Source organism: Pezoporus occidentalis, unplaced genomic scaffold (assembly GCF_034315485.1).
Source record: "Pezoporus occidentalis ecotype Australia unplaced genomic scaffold, CSIRO_AGI_Poc_V1 ctg2, whole genome shotgun sequence".
NCBI classification, from domain to species: Eukaryota; Metazoa; Chordata; class Aves; order Psittaciformes; family Psittacidae; genus Pezoporus; species Pezoporus occidentalis.
The window spans coordinates 8,680,370-8,699,762 of NW_026913855.1; the positions used below are offsets into that span (position 1 = coordinate 8,680,370).

At 41.0% G+C, this 19,393-nt stretch overlaps 1 protein-coding gene across 1 annotated transcript; it reads left to right on the top strand.

The window, feature by feature from the left end:
• Nucleotides 1-1,292: 1,292 nt before the first annotated feature.
• LOC134163155 (ovalbumin-related protein Y-like) lies at nt 1,293-18,772 on the top strand. Its single transcript, XM_062617752.1, is given in 12 exon segments — nt 1,293-1,832; nt 2,527-2,528; nt 2,889-3,013; nt 3,739-3,881; nt 4,704-4,871; nt 11,536-11,721; nt 12,306-12,371; nt 13,645-13,773; nt 14,526-14,643; nt 15,374-15,516; nt 15,827-15,982; nt 17,300-18,772. Coding segments are annotated over 12 exon segments (1,785 nt in total). The 5' UTR covers nt 1,293-1,685; the 3' UTR covers nt 17,702-18,772.
• Nucleotides 18,773-19,393: the final 621 nt, after the last annotated feature.

Here is a 19,393-nt window from a genome sequence, read left to right on the forward strand (position 1 = left end):
GAAGGACACAATATGTGAGACATATTAATAGACACTGAGCTGATTCATACACACAAAGGTTGTAGAGAGAGAGACAGAGAGTGAGGTATGATCAAGGGTTGTAATTAATAAGTACTGTGCCTTATTAAGGACTCCAGGCAAGAAGGATAAAGTGAGCTGGAACTGTGGTTAGAAGTCAGGGCTAAGTGACAAAGTCATAGCTATTGCTTGAGCTGGAGGAGCAGCTGAGCTCAGAACAGTTTCTGAAAATCTGTTTCTCCTGCCATTCAGGGTGCTGGTTTTCAGACTCACTGTGAAATCCCAGACATGGTGAATCAGGAATATTCCAGAAAGTGCTGAACAATTTACTGCAGAAAACTTTTCTGTGCTCTACCAAGGCATCTAAGCTTAGCAGGTGTAAGGACAAGGAGCCTAAATCTTTGTTTCCCTTGTTGCAGGCAAGCACAGTGCCACAATGTGCTCTCTCAGTGCAGCCAATGCCAAGTTCTGTCTGTACTTTTTCAGAGAGCTGAGCAAAGGAAAAAGAAACAAAAACATCTTCTTCTCCCCACTAAGTCTCTCAGCTGCCTTTGGGATGGTTGTCCTTGGAGGCAGGGGCAACACACTCGAACAGATTGAGAAGGTGGGTTTCCTTTGCTCTGAAAAGGGGATGCTGGCAAGATATCAGCCAAGAGGCCAATGGTACCATCTGATACAGTTCCTAAGCATCCAAAGGAGTGAGGCACACAGTGGGCCCTCTAAAAATACCCCTTCTTACGCTATTTCTAACACCAAACTTTTTCAGACTAAACACTATTACAGTAATTGATCATGCAATGAATATATCAGTGCTAAAGAAAGTGTTTTGGAGGTATCTCTCCACTCTCCAGAGCTCAAAAGTGGTGGTTCCCTTTCACACAGTCTTCTGTCTTCTCTGGATACCCAAAGTCTTCTTTCTTAAGAAGAAAGATTTCAAAGATTTCATGAACTCACCTTCTACAAACCTCCATGTTTACTCGCGAGGACAAATGGGACTGAGTATGCCTGGCTGTGTTTTGGGGTAGGCTTGCGACACTCTTTAAGCTTTGAGGTACTGTCACTCAGTTGTGTTCACCCAGTATTTACATTGCAGGTACTTCATTTCAGTGAAGTTTTGAGCAGTACAAGCCAAGGAAACACATACCCTTCCGAGAAGATGGGACACAGTTGCAGCTCTGAGATGAAGCCATAGGTGCAGGTTTGTCAGCCCTTTTCCTTGCAAACAATCACTTAATCAGAAAGCACAACAGGGCTGAGCACACTCTCTGTCTAGGACTGCAGACCTGCTTATTACCTCTTTATGGACCTGATGAGATCCACATTCCAACAGCTAAGCCTTCTCATTACAGGTTTCTAACCAAACCAGCAGTACCAATCTAAAACGTGGTAAGTTTTGATACCTGCAAAGGTTTGTCTACAGGGCATGCCAAAGGCACCTAGGAACTTACTCCTCCAAGGCGCTAATCTGGTACACTTCTGGACTAGTGTGGACCTGAAGGGGAATTGTTTTGTCATTCTGTACATCTGGTGCAGGGGTACCTGGATGTTGTGTCCTGATGCATTTAATCCAACGCCTATATCATCTTGGTGGAGTCAGGCTTCTCATATAGGGAGAGCTGCAATTCACCCTCAGGTCCAGTTTTGCATTGTGAAAGCTCAAGCCTACCATGAAACTTCTGTCTTCATGTTTGAAGTGTGAAGAAGATGGAGGAGTCCAGTCCCAGTTCCAGGCTCTGTTGGCTGCAGTGAGTGAACCCAAACCAGGCTGCTCTCTCACCATTGCCAACAGGCTCTTTGGGGAAATTACTTAACCTGTTCTTCCAGGCAAGTGGCCATGGTGTCCATTTTGACAGCTCCTGGGAGTTACAAGCTCTGCAGGATTTCTTCCATCATAAAGTACAAAGGGAAATGAAACACAGTGTATCCTTGACACGCACAACTGGTGTCTAACAGAGCTGATACTTGCTGTGTCATTTATATCCAAGGAACAAAGGTCTGTGACAAAAAGCACACCTTCTTCTTCCCCCAGTGTCTTACCTGTTTCTAATAAGATGATTTTATTCACTCTTCCACCTTCCCTTCAGAATCTATGTGAATATGGGACTCTGATTCCTGCTGCTTTTTCAAACAAGGCTTAGAAGAAAGCCTTTGAGATATTTGTCAACTAGTCTCAACACCATTTCAGAACATTCCTGACAACCCAGGCAGTGCAAGTGCATGCAGATAATTTTCTTAAGAAAACAGGCTTAAGGTATTTATAAGAGTATTGCTAGAAACAGTGCTGTTTTATCCCTGTAACCACCTTTCTCTTTGCAAGTCCAGATTTCATCTTGCATCCAAAACTTTGCACTCTGGGTAAAGAGAAATTTTCAGAGACAGAAAAAGGTGACCAGTTTGAAAAAGTTTTGTGCTTAATAGAAGTGATATGTTTTACTATGCATATATCTACACAGAATAATATATATATACAAACACACATATATCTCATTGTGTTATTATCAATACCAGTTATTTGTTCAAAATAAGGTAACCTTCATTTGGTAGTTGGGGGAATACAGGTAGTATAAAAATGATATGTAAGCTTAAAGAAAGGTACCAGGTTTTGATAGATATCTTTTTTTTTCTGTATTGAGATATTTCTGCTGCTCAGGACAGCTTGAAAATACAGAAAAATAGGTCTGCAAGAATTTTTTTAATAAATAACATCTCTCTATAAACTGAGTGTTTGAGTTATTGCAATGAATTTATTATATATGCCTGTTTTACTCATTTCTTTCTTGCTGATCTACTACATGGAATTGTCCTGAAGCCGTGAAATGATCTATCTTAACAGAAGTCATCATGTTGTGATAAAATTCTGTCATTTGTACTTTCCAGCCATACTTGGATTCCACAAAGAAATTCTACCGATCAGAACTGGAACCAGTCAATTTTAAATACACTGAAGAAGAAGCCACAGGTAAAATTAACTTTTGGGTGGCAAATGAGACAAAAGGTGAAGAAGAGTATGTATGGGTTGATTGGCTTACAATCAAACCCATAGCAATATTATGACTAAATTTCAGTTTCCACCTATTTTTCCAACAGTAGCAAGATTGTTATATATTAAACACTGCAGATTTTTGCTTAATAGGAAATGAAAGTAGGAAGAAGCACAAAAATGCCCTGAGTTCCTGGCTTCAAAATCTATACATAAATGTTTTCTTATTTGTCTGACAGCATTATAGAATCACAGAATCACAGAATAGTTAGGGTTGTAAAGGGCGTTAAAATCATCTAGTTCCAACCCCCCTGCCATGGGCAGGGACACCTCACACTAAATCATATCACCCAAGGCCTCGTTCAACCTGGTCTTGAACACTGCCAGGGATGGAGCATTCACAACCTCCTTGGGCAACCCATTCCAGTGCCTCACCACCCTAACAGAAAGAATTTCCTCCTTATATCCAATCTAAACTTCCCCTGCTTAAGTTTGAACCCGTTACCCCTTGTCCTGTCACTACAGTCCCTAATGAAGAGTCCCTGCCCATCATCCCCATAGGCCCCCTTCAGATACTGGAAGGCTGCTATGAGGTCTCCACGCAGCCTTCTCTTCTCCAGGCTGAACAGCCCCAACTTTCTCAGCCTGTCTTCATATGGGAAGTTTACAGAAATAAACAGTCTAGTTCATCTGATTGCCTGAACAAAGCAATAATTCTTCTTAATTCATTATTTTTAAAGGTAAAATCAAACACCTGTTTTCTGCTGGGTTTACCGATCCCTCTACTGTACTTGTCCTGGTCAGTGCTATATATTTTAAAGGAAAGTGGGCAGTAGAATTTAAGAAAGAAGACACTAAGGAAACATATTTCCATCTGAACAAGGTACAGTATATGAAGGAACTGAGACAGCTGGGGAATGGAAATCAGATGTCTGTCTTCTGCAACAACAGAGGGGAGCTATCCTGATCTCTGTTATCCCAAGACAAAAACCTGGTCTTCAGCTAGAACAATAGAAAGCTACATCTTCTCTCCAGTTTTATAACCAGATACGTAACTTTCTATCAATTCACATCAGAAGTGGATCTCATGCAGCTGAAAACCTAGTCAAAGTGCACTGAGCACATGCACTAGCTTGGGGATTTTGCAATTAAGGATGCTGTTCTGAAAATAGTCTGCTTTTGTGACTGAGTTTGATGATTCTGTTCTTCTGCTACTATTTACCAATAGAATAGTGTTTGTTTTCAATAAAAACGAGCTAAAGACAAATTATCTCAGGATAATGTGACCTGGTCTAGTGGGAGGTGTCCCTGTCCACGGCACAGGGTTTTCTTTTCCAACTCTAACCTTTCTATGATTCTCTGATAATGTATACATTACTCATGAAGAATTCAAATTAATGATTGCATCAGATGCATCAGCTTCCTCATCTGACACGCCAGAATAAAGAAGCATGTAAGAAGGGAGTTGTGAGTAAAGTAATCTGGCACCAGTAGAAATGGAAAAGTAGGTTTTATGCTCCTAAAATGGATAACTTCATTGGAGCTACAGTTAAGAGAGAGGAACTTATCAACGATACAAGTACATGAAACCCATGACCAGTATAAATAATCATTTCTGGACTAAACTCTTATCTCAATACTGAAACCAATTAAACCCAGGGTGATAATTTCTGTATTTTCTCTTAGTATGTTTCATATGTTCCAGAATGAGAGGAGGACGGTGCAGATGATGTTTCAAGAAGGTTATTTTAACATGGCCATCATAGAGGAACTCAAAATGAACTTGATAGAGCTCCTATATTTTGATAGTGAAATGAGCATGTTCATTCTTCTTCCTGAAGTTGTCTGTGAGGATTTTACTGGTCTGGAACAGGTAATACTTCCTTTTCTCTTTAGTAGCATACATAATGGGCTGCAAACAGAGCAATACTTTAACATTGTTCCAGTGTGGTCAGAAGTTAAGAATGAAAAACTGAACCTTATTATCTTTTCTTTCTGTTCATTATGGTCAATACCACCTTACAGCTTGAACGCACCCTGACATATGGAAAACTATCAGAATGGACCAGCCTGGATAGGATGCAGCAGCTGAAAGTGAAGGTGTACCTGCCTCAGTTCAAGATGGAGGAAAGTTATGTTCTCAACAAAATTCTCCAGGAGATGGGAGCGATTAATGTTTTTGACTGGGGAAAAGCTGATTTGTCAGGAATCATTAGGAAAGATGGTTTGGTTATGTCCAAGGTCATCCAGAAGTCATTTGTGGAAGTCAACGAAGAGGGCACTGAAGCAGCTGGTGCCATGGGGCTTGTTGCAGTGCCTCTGTGTCTCCCAGTTTCTTACGAGTTCAAAGCTGACCATCCATTCCTCTTCTTCATCAGACACAATCCAACCAATAGCATTCCCTTCTTTGGAAGGTATTCCTCTCCTTAAGTGGAGTTTATTTTGAAAATTAGATCTTTCTCCCCAGTAAGATCACCATTGGCAAGACAAACACATTTTCACTAGGCTTTATCCTAAAGTGTTATCTTCAGGTGTGTTTTACTTTTAGGAGGCCTCATTAAAATGACATCTACCCTAAAATACACTACGTGATACTTGCCAAAGGGCTGTAGGCCTCTGAAGACATCTGTGTATAAAATCTTGTTTTGAGTCTTTCTTAATGTAGTATGTCTCTATGTCTCCAACAGACCCATGATTTTAGTGCCCTAAAGATGAGTGATACATTCTCCCACATGAAGGAGACAGGAGGGTAAGGATCTGCATTAAAATGATAAACTTGGGTCCTCGGTCTCTTTTAGATTTACCCACCCATGCTTGGTATAGGTCCCAAGGGAAATGCCACATTATATCAGAGTGATAAAGTATTCCTGTGGGATGCCTCCTTTAAATATTGACTGGGAGTAATGGTTCAAGCTGGAACTCTGAGTATTTGTACTCAGAAAGCAGAGGAAGAGAAAGATTTTTCTGGTGTAATTTTGCTTGTTCCCAAGAAGGGCAGACCCATTGCTATTTTTTTTCCTGCTGGAAACTGTGTATGTGCTAGGAAATTCACTAACTTCTTCATAAACTTCCACGGAACAAAAACAGGGTTTCAGAACAATGGAGGACCTTTTGTGACAAGGCCTGCCCTGCAATGGCTGGGAATTGGACACTTGCTTGCATAAAACTTTAAGCAGTGATCAGCCATTCTCACTGCTAAGAACCAGCTCTCTTTGTGCCTCAGGTACCCCGAGACTCTTCTTCCATCTATTTTTCATCAAAAATAGTAAAAAAACTATAGCAGTGGTATTTAGATGGCAGCCTGTATTTGTTCCACTTATCACACTAAGACCACTGCAAACTAAATAGTAAATGTAGTAGTGTGCAGTATTAAGTAGGTGGAGGAATAGTCTAATATAGCAAGTAAAAATAAGGGTAATACTTTAATAAATGTGACACTGAAGTCGAACTCCTATTTTAAAATACCTATTATGCTAAGTTTAGGCACTGGACAACTCGACATTAGGATAGGTAAACCCTGAACCTTACTTACTGCTTCTATCTTGCATTTGATTTTACCAGGGAATTAAGAGTGCAGTTTTAGGACATGGCTGAGCCAGTCTAATGCCACTGAGGAAGAGGATGCTGCTCCCCTTGTCTTCTTCCTTTCATGTGGTTCTGTTCCCTCCCCTACGCCACCACTATTGTTTGCCTTACTGGCTGATGAACAGCTCTCTGGGACATGAGCCAAGAGAAACATTTTTGGTAAAGTGGATTTCCTTGCTGATGACCTAGTTCCCTAAACCACCTCCTGGATGTTGTGGAGTGGGTGGTGGGAAGGCATAGCAAGATAGCAAAAGACCACGTCCGTGACCCCAGGGAGGCTCAAAGATCAAGCCCTCAGCCTGAAGCAGGATGTGCTCCTGAACTAAATGGTTGCAAATCCTCTTTTGGTGGGCAATACCTGCTCACGCCCTTGTGATTCCCCCTACTCCCAACCCCACTCCTCCCCCAAGTGCTAGTGTTTAAAAACGCCTGCGCTGTTTCTTTTGGAGAAACAGAGCAAAACACAAGAGCCTGGGAGCAGCAACGCTCCATCAGGAGTCCATCTGGCCCAGTGCTCTCTCCAGTGGCACCCCATAGGTGTTGCAAGGAGAGTAGATGAGGAGTGCAGGTCTACTTGTGTCGCGGTTCAGAGGGTGTTCATAGGCCTCAATGCCTCGGACTGGCCCCCCTTTGGGACCCGCACTGCAGCTATCCCCTCAGGCCCACATCAGAGCTTGTCATGCAGAACTATATGCATGACAAAGCATAGCTGTTCTGTTCCGTTCCATTCCATTCCGTTCCCTGCACTCAGGAGGAGTGGTACAAGGATGTGACTGTTATTTGGCTGAAATGCCAAGGGGCTTTCAGCACCAGAAACGCTTTCAAAGACACAAGTCAGGCACAAATGAGGTTACAGGTAAAAAGAGTATTTTATTTATTTATAAATCAAGTTGCTTTACTCATCTCAGTTTAGTTGAGTTAATTTCAGTCTAGTTTAGCTTAGATTCTATTTCCTCTTCCTAAATCTGTCAGAGCTGGTGCTCCCAAGCCTTAACCCGACGCACACGCGTAGCCAGCAGCAGGCTGACGCATCCTTCAGTTTCTCTGGAAAAAGGCCTCCCTTGCAGGCTGAGGGAGGAAAGCGTTGGCAGGAGCGGTGCCGTGGTGGGATGAGAGCAGTGGGAGAACCCAGCCAGAAAGGGCCAGGGAAGACCTGACTGGGGTGGTGCTCAGTGCTACAGAGGACAGCAGCAAGTCCCAGGGCCATGCAGGGGCCACCCTGGGAGTCCAGGGGCCACACAGGAGCACGAGCCGCTGCCTTTGGGCCGCAATGACCCAAAGGAGCCCCGTGAAGGGGCTGTGCTCGGCTGCGGAGGAGGCAAAAAACCCCGGGGACACTTGCTAGTCCAGCCTGGGGGCAAAAAAGCCTTCCCCCCCCAGCTGCAGGACACGAGGGGCCACCATCGTGGAGCATGAGCACCAGGCGATAACCCAGGGCACCAGGACCACAGGAGCCCTGGCAAATGGTCATGCTCAGTGCTCAGAGGAAGGCAAAAAACCCGCGGGGACCGGTGCCAATCTGCCCCGGGGGGAGATTCCTTCCTGACCCCAGGGCTGGCGATCGGCTGCTCCCTGAGCACGGCAGCAAGACCTGCTCCTGGTCCACGGGCTGGTTATGCCTCCAAGGGGACACCGGACCTGCCTTTTCTGCCTCCACCTGGAGCCATCTCAGGGACTTCCCACAACAGCAAAATGCCGCTGGCCTCATCTGCCCTGGGAGCGAGAGCCCTTGGAGTGCCTGGCACTGCAGCTCCAAAGCGCTGGTGGAGGGCACTGGCCTTATACTGCCCCAGGGCACTGTGATGCTGTGTTGGCAGTGCTGGCTCTATGACACGTGGGTGACGGGGCCCCCGCAGCCCTGCCCACCGCAGCCCTGCTGCTGCTGCTGCTACCCCTTTGCCCAGTGTGCCTTGGAGAAACATCTTTGGGGTCTGGCCTTGCGGAAGTGACTGTGCCCAGGACGCCCAGGGAGATGTCCCTGCCCATGGCAGCCACACACTTGGCACCACTGCTGGGTGGCCCTGGAAATTAATCCCTATGGTTGGACTGTATCCATAAAGGCGTTTATACCATGCTCAGTCGTTTCAGTGTCGTGATCCCAGTTTTGAAATATTTACAAATCTGGGATTCAGTTGTCCACCCATATGGCTTTTACATATGTGAGATTTGTTTCTTTACTGCTCATTTATTCTATTATTCAATAAAGAGTAATAGTTTTTTTCAATTGAATTATATTTGCTATTGTGCATTATGATTGTCTAACAGACCATGAATGTCCTGGCAGATAGATTCTGTAGTGTATTCACCTGCCGCAGTAAAAAGTAGGTATGGATGATCTATGAGAATGGCCTGTGCAGGTACCATGGCCTTGTTGCCATGACCTGCTAAGAATGAAAAATTAAAAGCTGACCCTCAATCATTCTTTGAATCCTACTGTCTTGTTAAAAGCATTTCTGAATATTTGAATACTCTGGGGTCCAACTTAAAGTCCATAAAATACGTAATTCATTAGTTTCTCAAATCTCTTCTTCTGCCATGCCCACCCTCAGACCTCTAACTCATCTCAATACTGCTGTTCTGAATATTTTTGTCAAAATGAAGTTGTAGAAAGACGTGCTTTCTCCTCAGAGCCCTTCTCCCCTCCTCCACATGTATGCCACATACAGTATAGTTTGACCTCAGGTAAGAAAGTTTGGCCTCACCTAATTATAAAAGAAGATGTGGCTGTGCTTTCAGCAAGTACAAGCTATAAGCCATACCAGTCCTTTGACTCCAGGTATGTACTTCTGCATTTTGGTAGACCAGAGCACCTTTCAGTGGTATTTTGGTCTGGAAAATAAACAAAAAGTTTTGGGTTTGTTCTAACATGGAAAAAGTCCACTTCAAAACCCTCTGAATAGAAGGACCATCCCACAGCTGTCTCTGCTTTGAATTGCATTATTTTTGAGACATCAGATGGTCACTGTCCATGAGGAATTTCCCTCTGTTCCACTGCATAGAATCTGTGAGCTTCAGCAGTTTTTTTTGCTCTCCCTGGTAATGCAAGTCTCTTTCCTGAGCTGTATCCATGGATGATCACTAATGTTGGACTGTGGTGGGAGCTGTTTCCTTGCTCCCAGCTCACGGCACTGTGATTAGGTCTTATTTTCATGTAAAATTTTGGGATCTTTAGCTTCATTTGTCTATGAGATTCACCTGATCTGATGTTGCAGATAGGTGTATTAAAAATGTACTATGGTTTGCTGGATATACTTGTAACATTGTTTTTCCTCAGTTTTGTTTTTTGTTTCTCATCTGACTCTGGATACCTAATATGGCAGGATCACAGTAATTTGTAAATTCAAAAGAACTGCATGAGACAGTTGAAGATTTGAATTCCAGTTGCTTTTGTACAGACTTATAAGTTACAACAAAAGCTTATATAAGTAATTTTTTTTTAATTGGGTCTTACTTCAATAAATAAAGGTTATGCTGTAGATAGAGGACAAGTCTAACATTGGTCTACTCTGTTTCAAATTGCAATGAATCAAAAGATCCTGACGAAAGGTAGTGACTCAAAAGATGACTCCTTCAAGGCTAAGAGTGGGAGTGTCTCAAATGGTACAATATATATCACTAAGAGCTCAAAGAATCTGTTTAGGTTCAGCTGACAAGCTGGATTTTTACGTGCCTCTTTGAAGTTTGTGGGTAAGTATTTCTCCAAGTGAAATATAATTTCTAATTTGTATTCTTTAATATGGGAAAAAGGTGATATTATGTTTAAGAACTTTAAGGTAAGTATACGACAGATATGTAAAAAGGCAGCATATACAATAATTTTACCTTGCCTTATCAATATATCTTATACTGTTTGACTGTCAAATACTTCTGGTGTGCAAAATATGAGTGTTTGTACATCATAGCTTTGAGTAGATATACTTTTTAGTTGAAAATCTGGTGTCCTATTTAAACTGTTATTTTTCAATTTTAATAATTAATTTGGTAATAAAAGCATTTTTCTTTTCTCAGTCTCACTCTCTGGATAACACAGGTGAGGCACAGTATGATGATTCCCAAATTCTGAGGTTCCACAGTCATTAGCACCTGGTTGCTTCTCAGGTTGCATAAATCAAACACATCTGCTACAAACTATGGATATATGATGCTATTCCTCCAACTTTAACTGTTTTAGAGATGATATAAAAACAGTATGCAACTTCATCATATTCCAAAGAGAGAATCACTGGAGGTTTCAATGAATATCCTTAGCATGTCACATTTCTTTGCATGTACAAGACCTTCACCTGACTGAACAAATGCAGCTCTATGCTCTTTCAAGATGTATTGCCAAAACGTGTATTTATATTGTACATGCTTATGCTTTTTCTCAACAAAAAGCATCAGCAGAGATTAAATGTCCACAATGGGACTACAGGAAAGGACCCCCCCCTTAAATCTGTAGTTCAGCATCTAAGCAACTGGCTGGGTTTACAGAGAAACTTATTCCTGTTATTCCTGTAAACTACAGGCAAGCAACCTCCAAATTTCTGGCTGATTGTACTAAGCAACTGTGAGAAGCAAGAGTATAGTGAGTCAACTACCTTTGATTTAAATATCTCAAACATCATTCAGAGTCCTCTGGATGGCCACAGGGATATTCATCCATTCAGTGTTATATTTATCATATTGAAGCAGGGATGAGACTATCTATTTCCTAAAAGTCAAGTATAAGATATTATCTTTATGATGAGGTAGTATCTTGCTGAAAGAAAACAAACATGCATTCAGAGATAAGTGGGTCAGGAGTTACAATATTTCTAACAATCGCAGAATTTCTAGGCTTCGTACCATTCATTGGTTCAGCACCACAAAAACTGCAAAAAAAAATAGCGGTTTCTGGGCTATTGACAGTACTTTTTAAAGCAAGTGCTACATATGACCACTAGACAATCATATTTCTGTTTTTTTTTTAGACAACATTAAATTTAACAATGGGCTCCATCAGTGCAGCAAATGCAGAATTTGCTTTTGATGTATTCAAAGAGCTTAAAGTCTACCATGCCAACGACAACGTCTTCTGCTCCCCCCTGAGCATAATTGCAGCCCTGGCCATGGTTTACCTGGGAGCAAGAGGTAATACTGAATATCAGATGGAGAAGGTAAGTTGCACAAATGGATTCAAACCTGGCTAGAAAAAGAATGGCATGGCATTCCAAACTGTGATGTTTGGATCTTGAGCTGAGTTTTCACTTACCATCATTGCTCTTCTCAATGAAGAGCAAGAACGGCCTTTGGTTTCCATTAAGAAAGAACAGTCTTGAAGAACTGTTAAGACAGAATCTCTTACTTCAGCTTTTATTATTTCACAGACCTGATTTCTTCCAGGTGGAAAGGACAACTTGTAATATGCAAAAGAGGAAGCATTGAGAGAACAAAATCATAGAATCATAGAATAGTTATAAATCACAGTTATAAATACAGTACAGTAAGGTTTACAGACTGAGCATGATTAACTGGAAAAGAAGGGACCTAAGCTAATCATCGTAGTCACAAATTTTCAGTGTGGCACATGCAGTAAAAAAAAAAAATAAAATAAAAGATTTAAACCTCACATTAAATTTCTCAATTCATCCATGTGTTAGTCAGACCTGTTTAGTCCAAACCTGTAGTTTCAACATAAACACCAGTGACTCTCAGTAGACTTCACATACTTAATTTTTTCTATTGCTACTTCCAATTGCAGGCTCTTCACTTTGACAAAATTGCAGGACTTGGAGGAGCTGTTCAGACCAAGGTACAGAAACCTAAGGTAAATTTATTTCTCTTTCACATTTTCCTCCTGAGAATAGACTGTTCTGATGGTGCTTCAAGTAGGTTCAATACCTTCCCAAACTTTTGCTAACATTCTTAATTTAAGAGACCTCACTCATACAGTTTCTGATTCATCACTGAGGTTAAAAATAAAACCAAGCAACAAAGAAAAAGAAACAGGAAAAGAAAACAGGATGCACATGTAGCACTAGAACAGGTGACAGAACAGGACTGGACGCTTTGGGCACCAGTCTACTTTCTTGTAGAGACAAGCATATGCACACCTGCAAGGAGCATTTGAAAGGGGCTCAGTACCTAGAACCAGGTTACAGCAGTCAGACTCCAAAGTGGGGCAGGAAGATGCTTTGTCAGAAAAAAGCCCAGAAGCCTCAACGGCGGGAAGGTAACCCCATTGTTCAAAAGCTGCAGGGACTTTTCCAGCCTCCAATTCTCACTGCTACCCCAAGGGCACCATGAGAGGGCCCAGTACCTTGATACCACCTGTGTGCTTTCCTCAATCTGCTGCCTCTGTAAAGGTAACACCAGCCATGCTCTCTGGCCTGTCCCCATACACTTGAGGTCGAGATCCACAAGCACAAAGTGGGACTTGCAAAGAACTGTAACACTTTTTTTTTTTTCCATAATAAAGAAAAATAAAGGTAACACCAGATAAAGCATTTAGTGGCTGGTTAAGCATTCGGAAAAGAGCAGTTCAACACCATTCTCCTCATCAAATGAAGTTCCAGTCACTTCTATCATTGTGCACATTCCTACACACTCAGCCTCTGTCGCATGGAAAGCTATTCCTGCGGCATTAGACAGTTGATCCGTTTTTTCATTGGATTATAAAGCACTTCCTAGTCATCTAGCACTCTTATCCTATTTGCACCTTCAGCAGAAAGCTGCTGTGAAAATGTAAGCAGAAGCTTGGAGCTAGAGGCTCTATATCTATGACAACTTGCCAAATGCAGTCATTGACACCTGAATTTTTGTTTTTCTCACCTCACTTCTACAATTTCACGTTCATTACAGAAATTTTCTGCTTGTTATCACCTAGAATGAGTGTCATCTATACTGTGAATTAATTGTACATCATTAATTGCTTATATTGAACATCACTCCCATGGAGATCTTAGACTGTAGTAGATGTTCCTTTGCAAATGTCCAGACACTGTTTATTTTTCCGTGTTACTTGTACCTTATAAATGATTCTCTTCCTTGTAAAATAAGCTAACAGCTGTACCTTTTTATTTTCTTACAACAACTTTCAGTGTGGCAAGTCTGTGAATATCCACATACTTTTTAAAGAACTTCTTTCTGATATCACTGCACCAAAAGCCAATTATTCACTCCACATTGCCAACAGACTCTATGCTGAAAAGACATCTTCGATCCTACCGGTACGTTGTACATCATGGTGATTTTTTGCTAAACTCTGTGTAAACCTGTAATCCAGGAGGAACGGCCAGAGTAGGTGATCTGTTAATCCACTGGTGTGGACCTCCATGGCTTTTCCCTTTGCCACAGCGCTGACAGTAGCAATTCCAAAAAAAAGATGATCCTAGTAAAAAATGAATGGAGTAAAAGCCAAAACTATTTGGTAATGTAATTCCTCTCTCCCTGCTTGCTCCTGTTTTAATAGTTTATTTGTTTTTTTCCAGGAAATTATTTGATTTTAGTACATTTCTTCAATTGAAAACCTCACCTCGAAACTAACTTCTGAAAGTGTCAAAATCTTTCATTTGACATTTTCCAAACAAAGGTTACAAATACTCCAGATCAAAGAAACTTCTTATTTTTAAAAATAAAGAAAAACATTTTAAAATAAAAGGAGTGGACATAATGATAATAAAACTCTCTGATATGAACCTGAAACAGTGGTTTTGAATCAGGTTTTCTTCAAGGAAACATTTAAACATTTCTAATATATATTCTCTTAACTGGTAAAGTAGTAAAATTGTCAGATCTGAAAATGCCATGGATCAGAATAATTTTTCTGGCCCAGTTTCAGCAGGTTCTTCCAGAAAGTAAGCAATGAGAGCAGCCTAACCATGGCATCACTATAAAAATCCTTTCAGACATGTTTTATGTCACTTTCATACTGTTTTAAAAAGAATGACTAGTTTGGTGGCTACAATTGATGTCTTTACAGATTTACTTAAAATGTGTGAAGAAACTGTACAGAACAGGTCTGGAAATGGTTAACTTCAAAACAGCATCAGATCGAGCCAGGCAGCTCATTAATTCCTGGGTGAAAAATCAGACAAATGGTAAGGTCAGACAAGATTTTGAAGTATACTTCCCTCTCACAACTGTATTTGAACAACTTCTGGAAAGACTAAACATTAGAGGAGAGATTTACCCTCCAATCCCATCCCCATTTGTAGATATTTCCTGTGGAAAGGCATGACTTTATTGCACCTGTGTGGCAGTGACAGTGTGTTTTAAACATATCTGTCAGAAGCAGAGATGCCAGGATGTGCACACTTTATATGCACACTTTCTGTATCTGGAGATCTTAACTCATGCAAGGTTAGTCCTAACAATGGCATAATTTTACAAGGATGTGCTGGATGGGTAGGTAACACGTGGGTTTACTGAAATGAAGTAATGCACTCACTAGGCTGATGGTGGAAAAGGAATGACTCATGAGCTATGTACATTTATTGGGCTGGGGTGGGAGGAAAATCAATGTGAGAAAGAAGCACCGTAAGAAACAAAATCTGTATTGCTGATTCCCTCTCCTTTTCCTTCTTTATATATAAATCTTTTTCCAAGCACTGGAGACGTATACCACTCCTGATCCTACCTGTCTGTTTGCAGTAATGTCTGGCCAGGTGTCAGTCATTCTTTATTAAATCATCCTTGTGAAAAGAAATTCCGCATACAGAACTTTTAAGAAAAGGAGGTCAAACCAAGAAGCAGTGTGTTAATTGACCTCTAAAATGCAAGACTACTGCTGTGAAACTTACCACTCTCTGCCTTGCTTCTTCCTTAAAGGACACATCCAAAATTTTCTTGAGCCACGCTCTGTTGATCCGGATACTCTGTTGGTCATTGTGAATGCCATTTACTTCAAAGGGATATGGAAGACAGCATTTAAAGAAGAAGACACTCGGGAATTTCCCTTCAGCATGACAAAGGTAGGGGGCATATTTTCTGGCCAAGAAACCAGACTGGGGGCTTGCACAGGCAGCAGTCTGGGTGTTACACATACAACATGATGTGGTCATTGGCCAGGTGATTTAACTGGTCTCCTTGCCGTCAGGTTTGCGAGACGTGTCTGACCTGAGCACACCAGCAGGTATGAGAGGAAAATGGAGACACAGGTCTTTTTCAAAGGCAGCATGCTTCAAGATCAATTCCTGTCCCTTTCAAAGAATTTGTACTTTTGCCTGCTTAAAGAAAAAATTCACTCCCCAGTCACATTATCTCACATTTGTGTTTCTGCAGCAAGAAAGCAGACCTGTGCAAATGATGTGTCAGAACAGTACCTTCAAAATGGGAATTGTGCCTTCAGAGAAAATTAAGATCCTGGAGCTGCCATATGCCAGTGGAGAGCTGAGCATGCTGGTGCTGTTGCCTGATGATGTCTCTGGTCTGGAGCAGGTATGGCTCTGTCAGGGGAAACAGAAGAGGTAGCAGTTCAGTAGAACCTGGCTGCCACCAGCTCTTTTGCTGTTCATTTACATCCCAGCTGCCTACCCCATGGCTGTGTGCAAAAGCCCCCCCAAGTGCTACCAAGTGCTCAGGCATAGACTGGCCTCCTAGGAGAACTCTGGAGTCAGTTTAATAACACAAAAGTAAAGAAAAATACTGCTGCTGCAGCCCTGCGGAATAGGATGCATGTATGGGCAGATTTTTTTTTCCATTGAGAGGTAATTTCACCTCCACCCCCAAAGAAACTGTTGAGGAAATGTTGTTAAAACTCATAAGAACCAGGCATTCTTTGCAGGAATCCAAAATTTTACATATTTATATATTTATTTATTATTTAGCAAAATCCTCATTAAACATCATAAATAGGGCTGCTTTCAAAAATTGCTATGATTATGACATTATGGAATGAAAAAAACAGATAAAGCACGATCTAAATAAAATATTCTTGATTATGAAATGGTGAAACCAAGCTAAACTAACTGATTAATAACACATCATCAATTAAGACTTCAGAGAGTTGTGAATATGGAGATGGAAAGGAAAGACATAAAATACAGCTGGAAATTACACACCAAACAAAGAAAATAGATATAAGGATATAAGATATATTATATACTAGATATAGGGAAGAAGTTCTTTACTGAGAGGGTGGTGAGGCACTGGAACAGGTTGTCCAAAGAAGTGGTAATTGCTCCACCACTGACAGGGTTCAAGGACAGGCTGGACAGAGCCTTGGGTGACATGGACTAGCGAGAGGCATCCCTGCCCATGGCAGGGGGTTTGGAACTTGGTGATCCTAAGGTTCCTTCTAACCTTAACTGTTCTATTATTCTATGAAAACAGAAGACACTTGAATCTAACATCAACATCAGAAAGAATTCATGATCATACAAGAATAGAAAATGAGAACAGAACAGTTAGTAAAAGAAAACATCAAACTGCTTTAAGTCAGGTTGAGTGAGCCATATGCATGAAAACTAGTAAAAAAATCTGTTAGGCTGTGTAACTGTTGGGTTGTGTTTCATGAGACATAAGATAAATTGGACAAAAGGAGATGTGTCAAGTGAGTAAGAAACTGAATAAAAGGACAGTGACACAGGTGGTACTGAAGAAGCAAATAATAAACTACAAGAAGGATGTTGATAGGATGCACTTTAGGAAACAGTCTGGCTTGTTTTCTGTATGATAGCCTTAGTTAAAATGAATGGTAAGAAGAAGTTGTATTCACATCCCAGGTGCTTAATTTCCTACTTCTTTTTTTCACAGCTTGAGAAAAAAATCAACTTTGAAAAACTTACAGAGTGGACCAGTCCCAGTGTGATGGAAAAGAAGAGAGTGAAAGTGTACCTCCCACGCATGAAGATTGAGGAAAAATACAACCTCACATCTGTCTTAAAGGCCTTGGGTATGACTGACCTGTTCAGCTCTTCAGCTGATCTGTCTGGCATCTCTTCAGCAAAGAACCTGAAGATATCAGAGGCCGTCCATATGGCATACATGGAAGTCAACGAAGAGGGCACTGAGATGGCTGGCTCAGCAGGTGTGACTGGAGTTGTCAAACATTCCCCTGAGTCTGAAGAGTTTAGAGCTGATCACCCTTTCCTTTTCTTGATCAAACATAATCCAACCAACAGCATCCTCTTTGTTGGTAGATACTGTTCCCCTTAAAGAAAGAAAGAGCTGGAAATAAAGTTTGTCTTCCCCTCAGAAACAGATCCCCTTTACTGTAGGATTGTAGTATAATCTCATCTCTTCAACATTTTCTCCAAATGGAAAGCCTAATCTAAGAAATGCCTATTCAGGAAACTTCCATAGCAAAGACATACCTGCAGGTGAAGAAACAACAGCAAGTATGTTTACTCCTTTCCCTTCTCATACTAGTTCCAGGACTGCTTGAGCTGAACAGAGACTGAGCCCAAAGAGACTAGGTTCTCCCGTCAGCTGAGAAGAGGCCAAGTGATTTTCATCAAGGGAAAAAGTTGTTGTGCTCATCCCATTCCCCAGTACATTCTGTTGACAAACCCATGCTGCTCCTGAAACATGGGCTTTGAGATCTCCAGTCTGGTGTAGATGTTTGTGATTAAGATTCTGCTATGCATGTTGCTGACTGGTCCCTGTGTACATTTCAGTTTTTTAGCTGTTGGGAAATGGTGTACCTGTCCACTCACCAGAGTTGTACTCTCACCATGACTTACTCGCCTAACTCTGAATTTCAGAGGTTCTCCAAAGTCATGGAGAGTCTCCTTTCAGCTTCAGTGAGCGGAAAAAAGAAGATCTTAGGTGCAATTATGCCTTCTCACAGAGCATAAAGTCAAAGCCTGAAACATGAATATATGGATGAGCCACACGATGCAGAACTCAGTGAGAACTATCAGACCAAAGAGCTGTCTGAATTCTTGTTGAAAACATTGGAAGACATGTCAAATTTGAGCACATTTTGATTTTTGTAAAAAATCCTGCAAAATGTATTAAAAAGTCTGATTTCTCCATGGGAGTTCTATGAAAAAACACAGCTTTCAAAATTATCCCTGTCTCTGCTGAGCTTGCCTAGCGAGTAAACTTCAATTAGTCACTGGAAAGCCCTAAGGTGGAGTTCAAACATCAGGTACATAATTCTTCTGTGAATGCAGCTGGGCTTCTTTGTTCCTGTGACGGTTCAAGGCTACATCTCTTGTTTTAAGAAATACATGAAAATCCTAATATTCTCTGTCTTTTTCTTTCTGTGTGTCCATTGCCATCTGCAAATATGGGTATATTGGCCCAATGCTGTGTCCTGTTTTCATTCTAATCAGACATTGCTGGTTTTGATGCATACAATTGATTTTATTTTTTTTTTGTTAACATAATAAAATAAAATCACAAATGCTTGTCATGACAATTATAGTAATTTTCTGGTCCACAAATCCTTAAGAATATGATGGCATCTGTAACTGTTGGGAGTAAAATGGGGTTTAGTAATCCTATTTTTAGAATGAATAAAGCATGTAAATATGAAGCTTCCTAAGCATTTATGAAATGCAGAAATTCACATATCTGGAGTTTGATTCCTCTCTGTATTACAAATTATCAAGAAATAGCCCAATGGAATGCTAATTTATTTTTACGTATTTTTCAATACAATTCCAATGGGTATTAAAAATGCACTGACAATCACACTGGTAAATATTTCAAGGAACAACTATACCGGCAGCTCTGCCATTTTAGATGGTGAAGTTATCTGAAAATCACATAACTGAAAGGTATAAGAAAGAATAAGTAGATTGACAACTATAAGGCAAAGTATTTTGCCCTTGAGAGTCTTGAGAGGAGGAACTCTGTTGTTAACATCTGCTTTTTCCACATTAACAGTGTGATGTGATA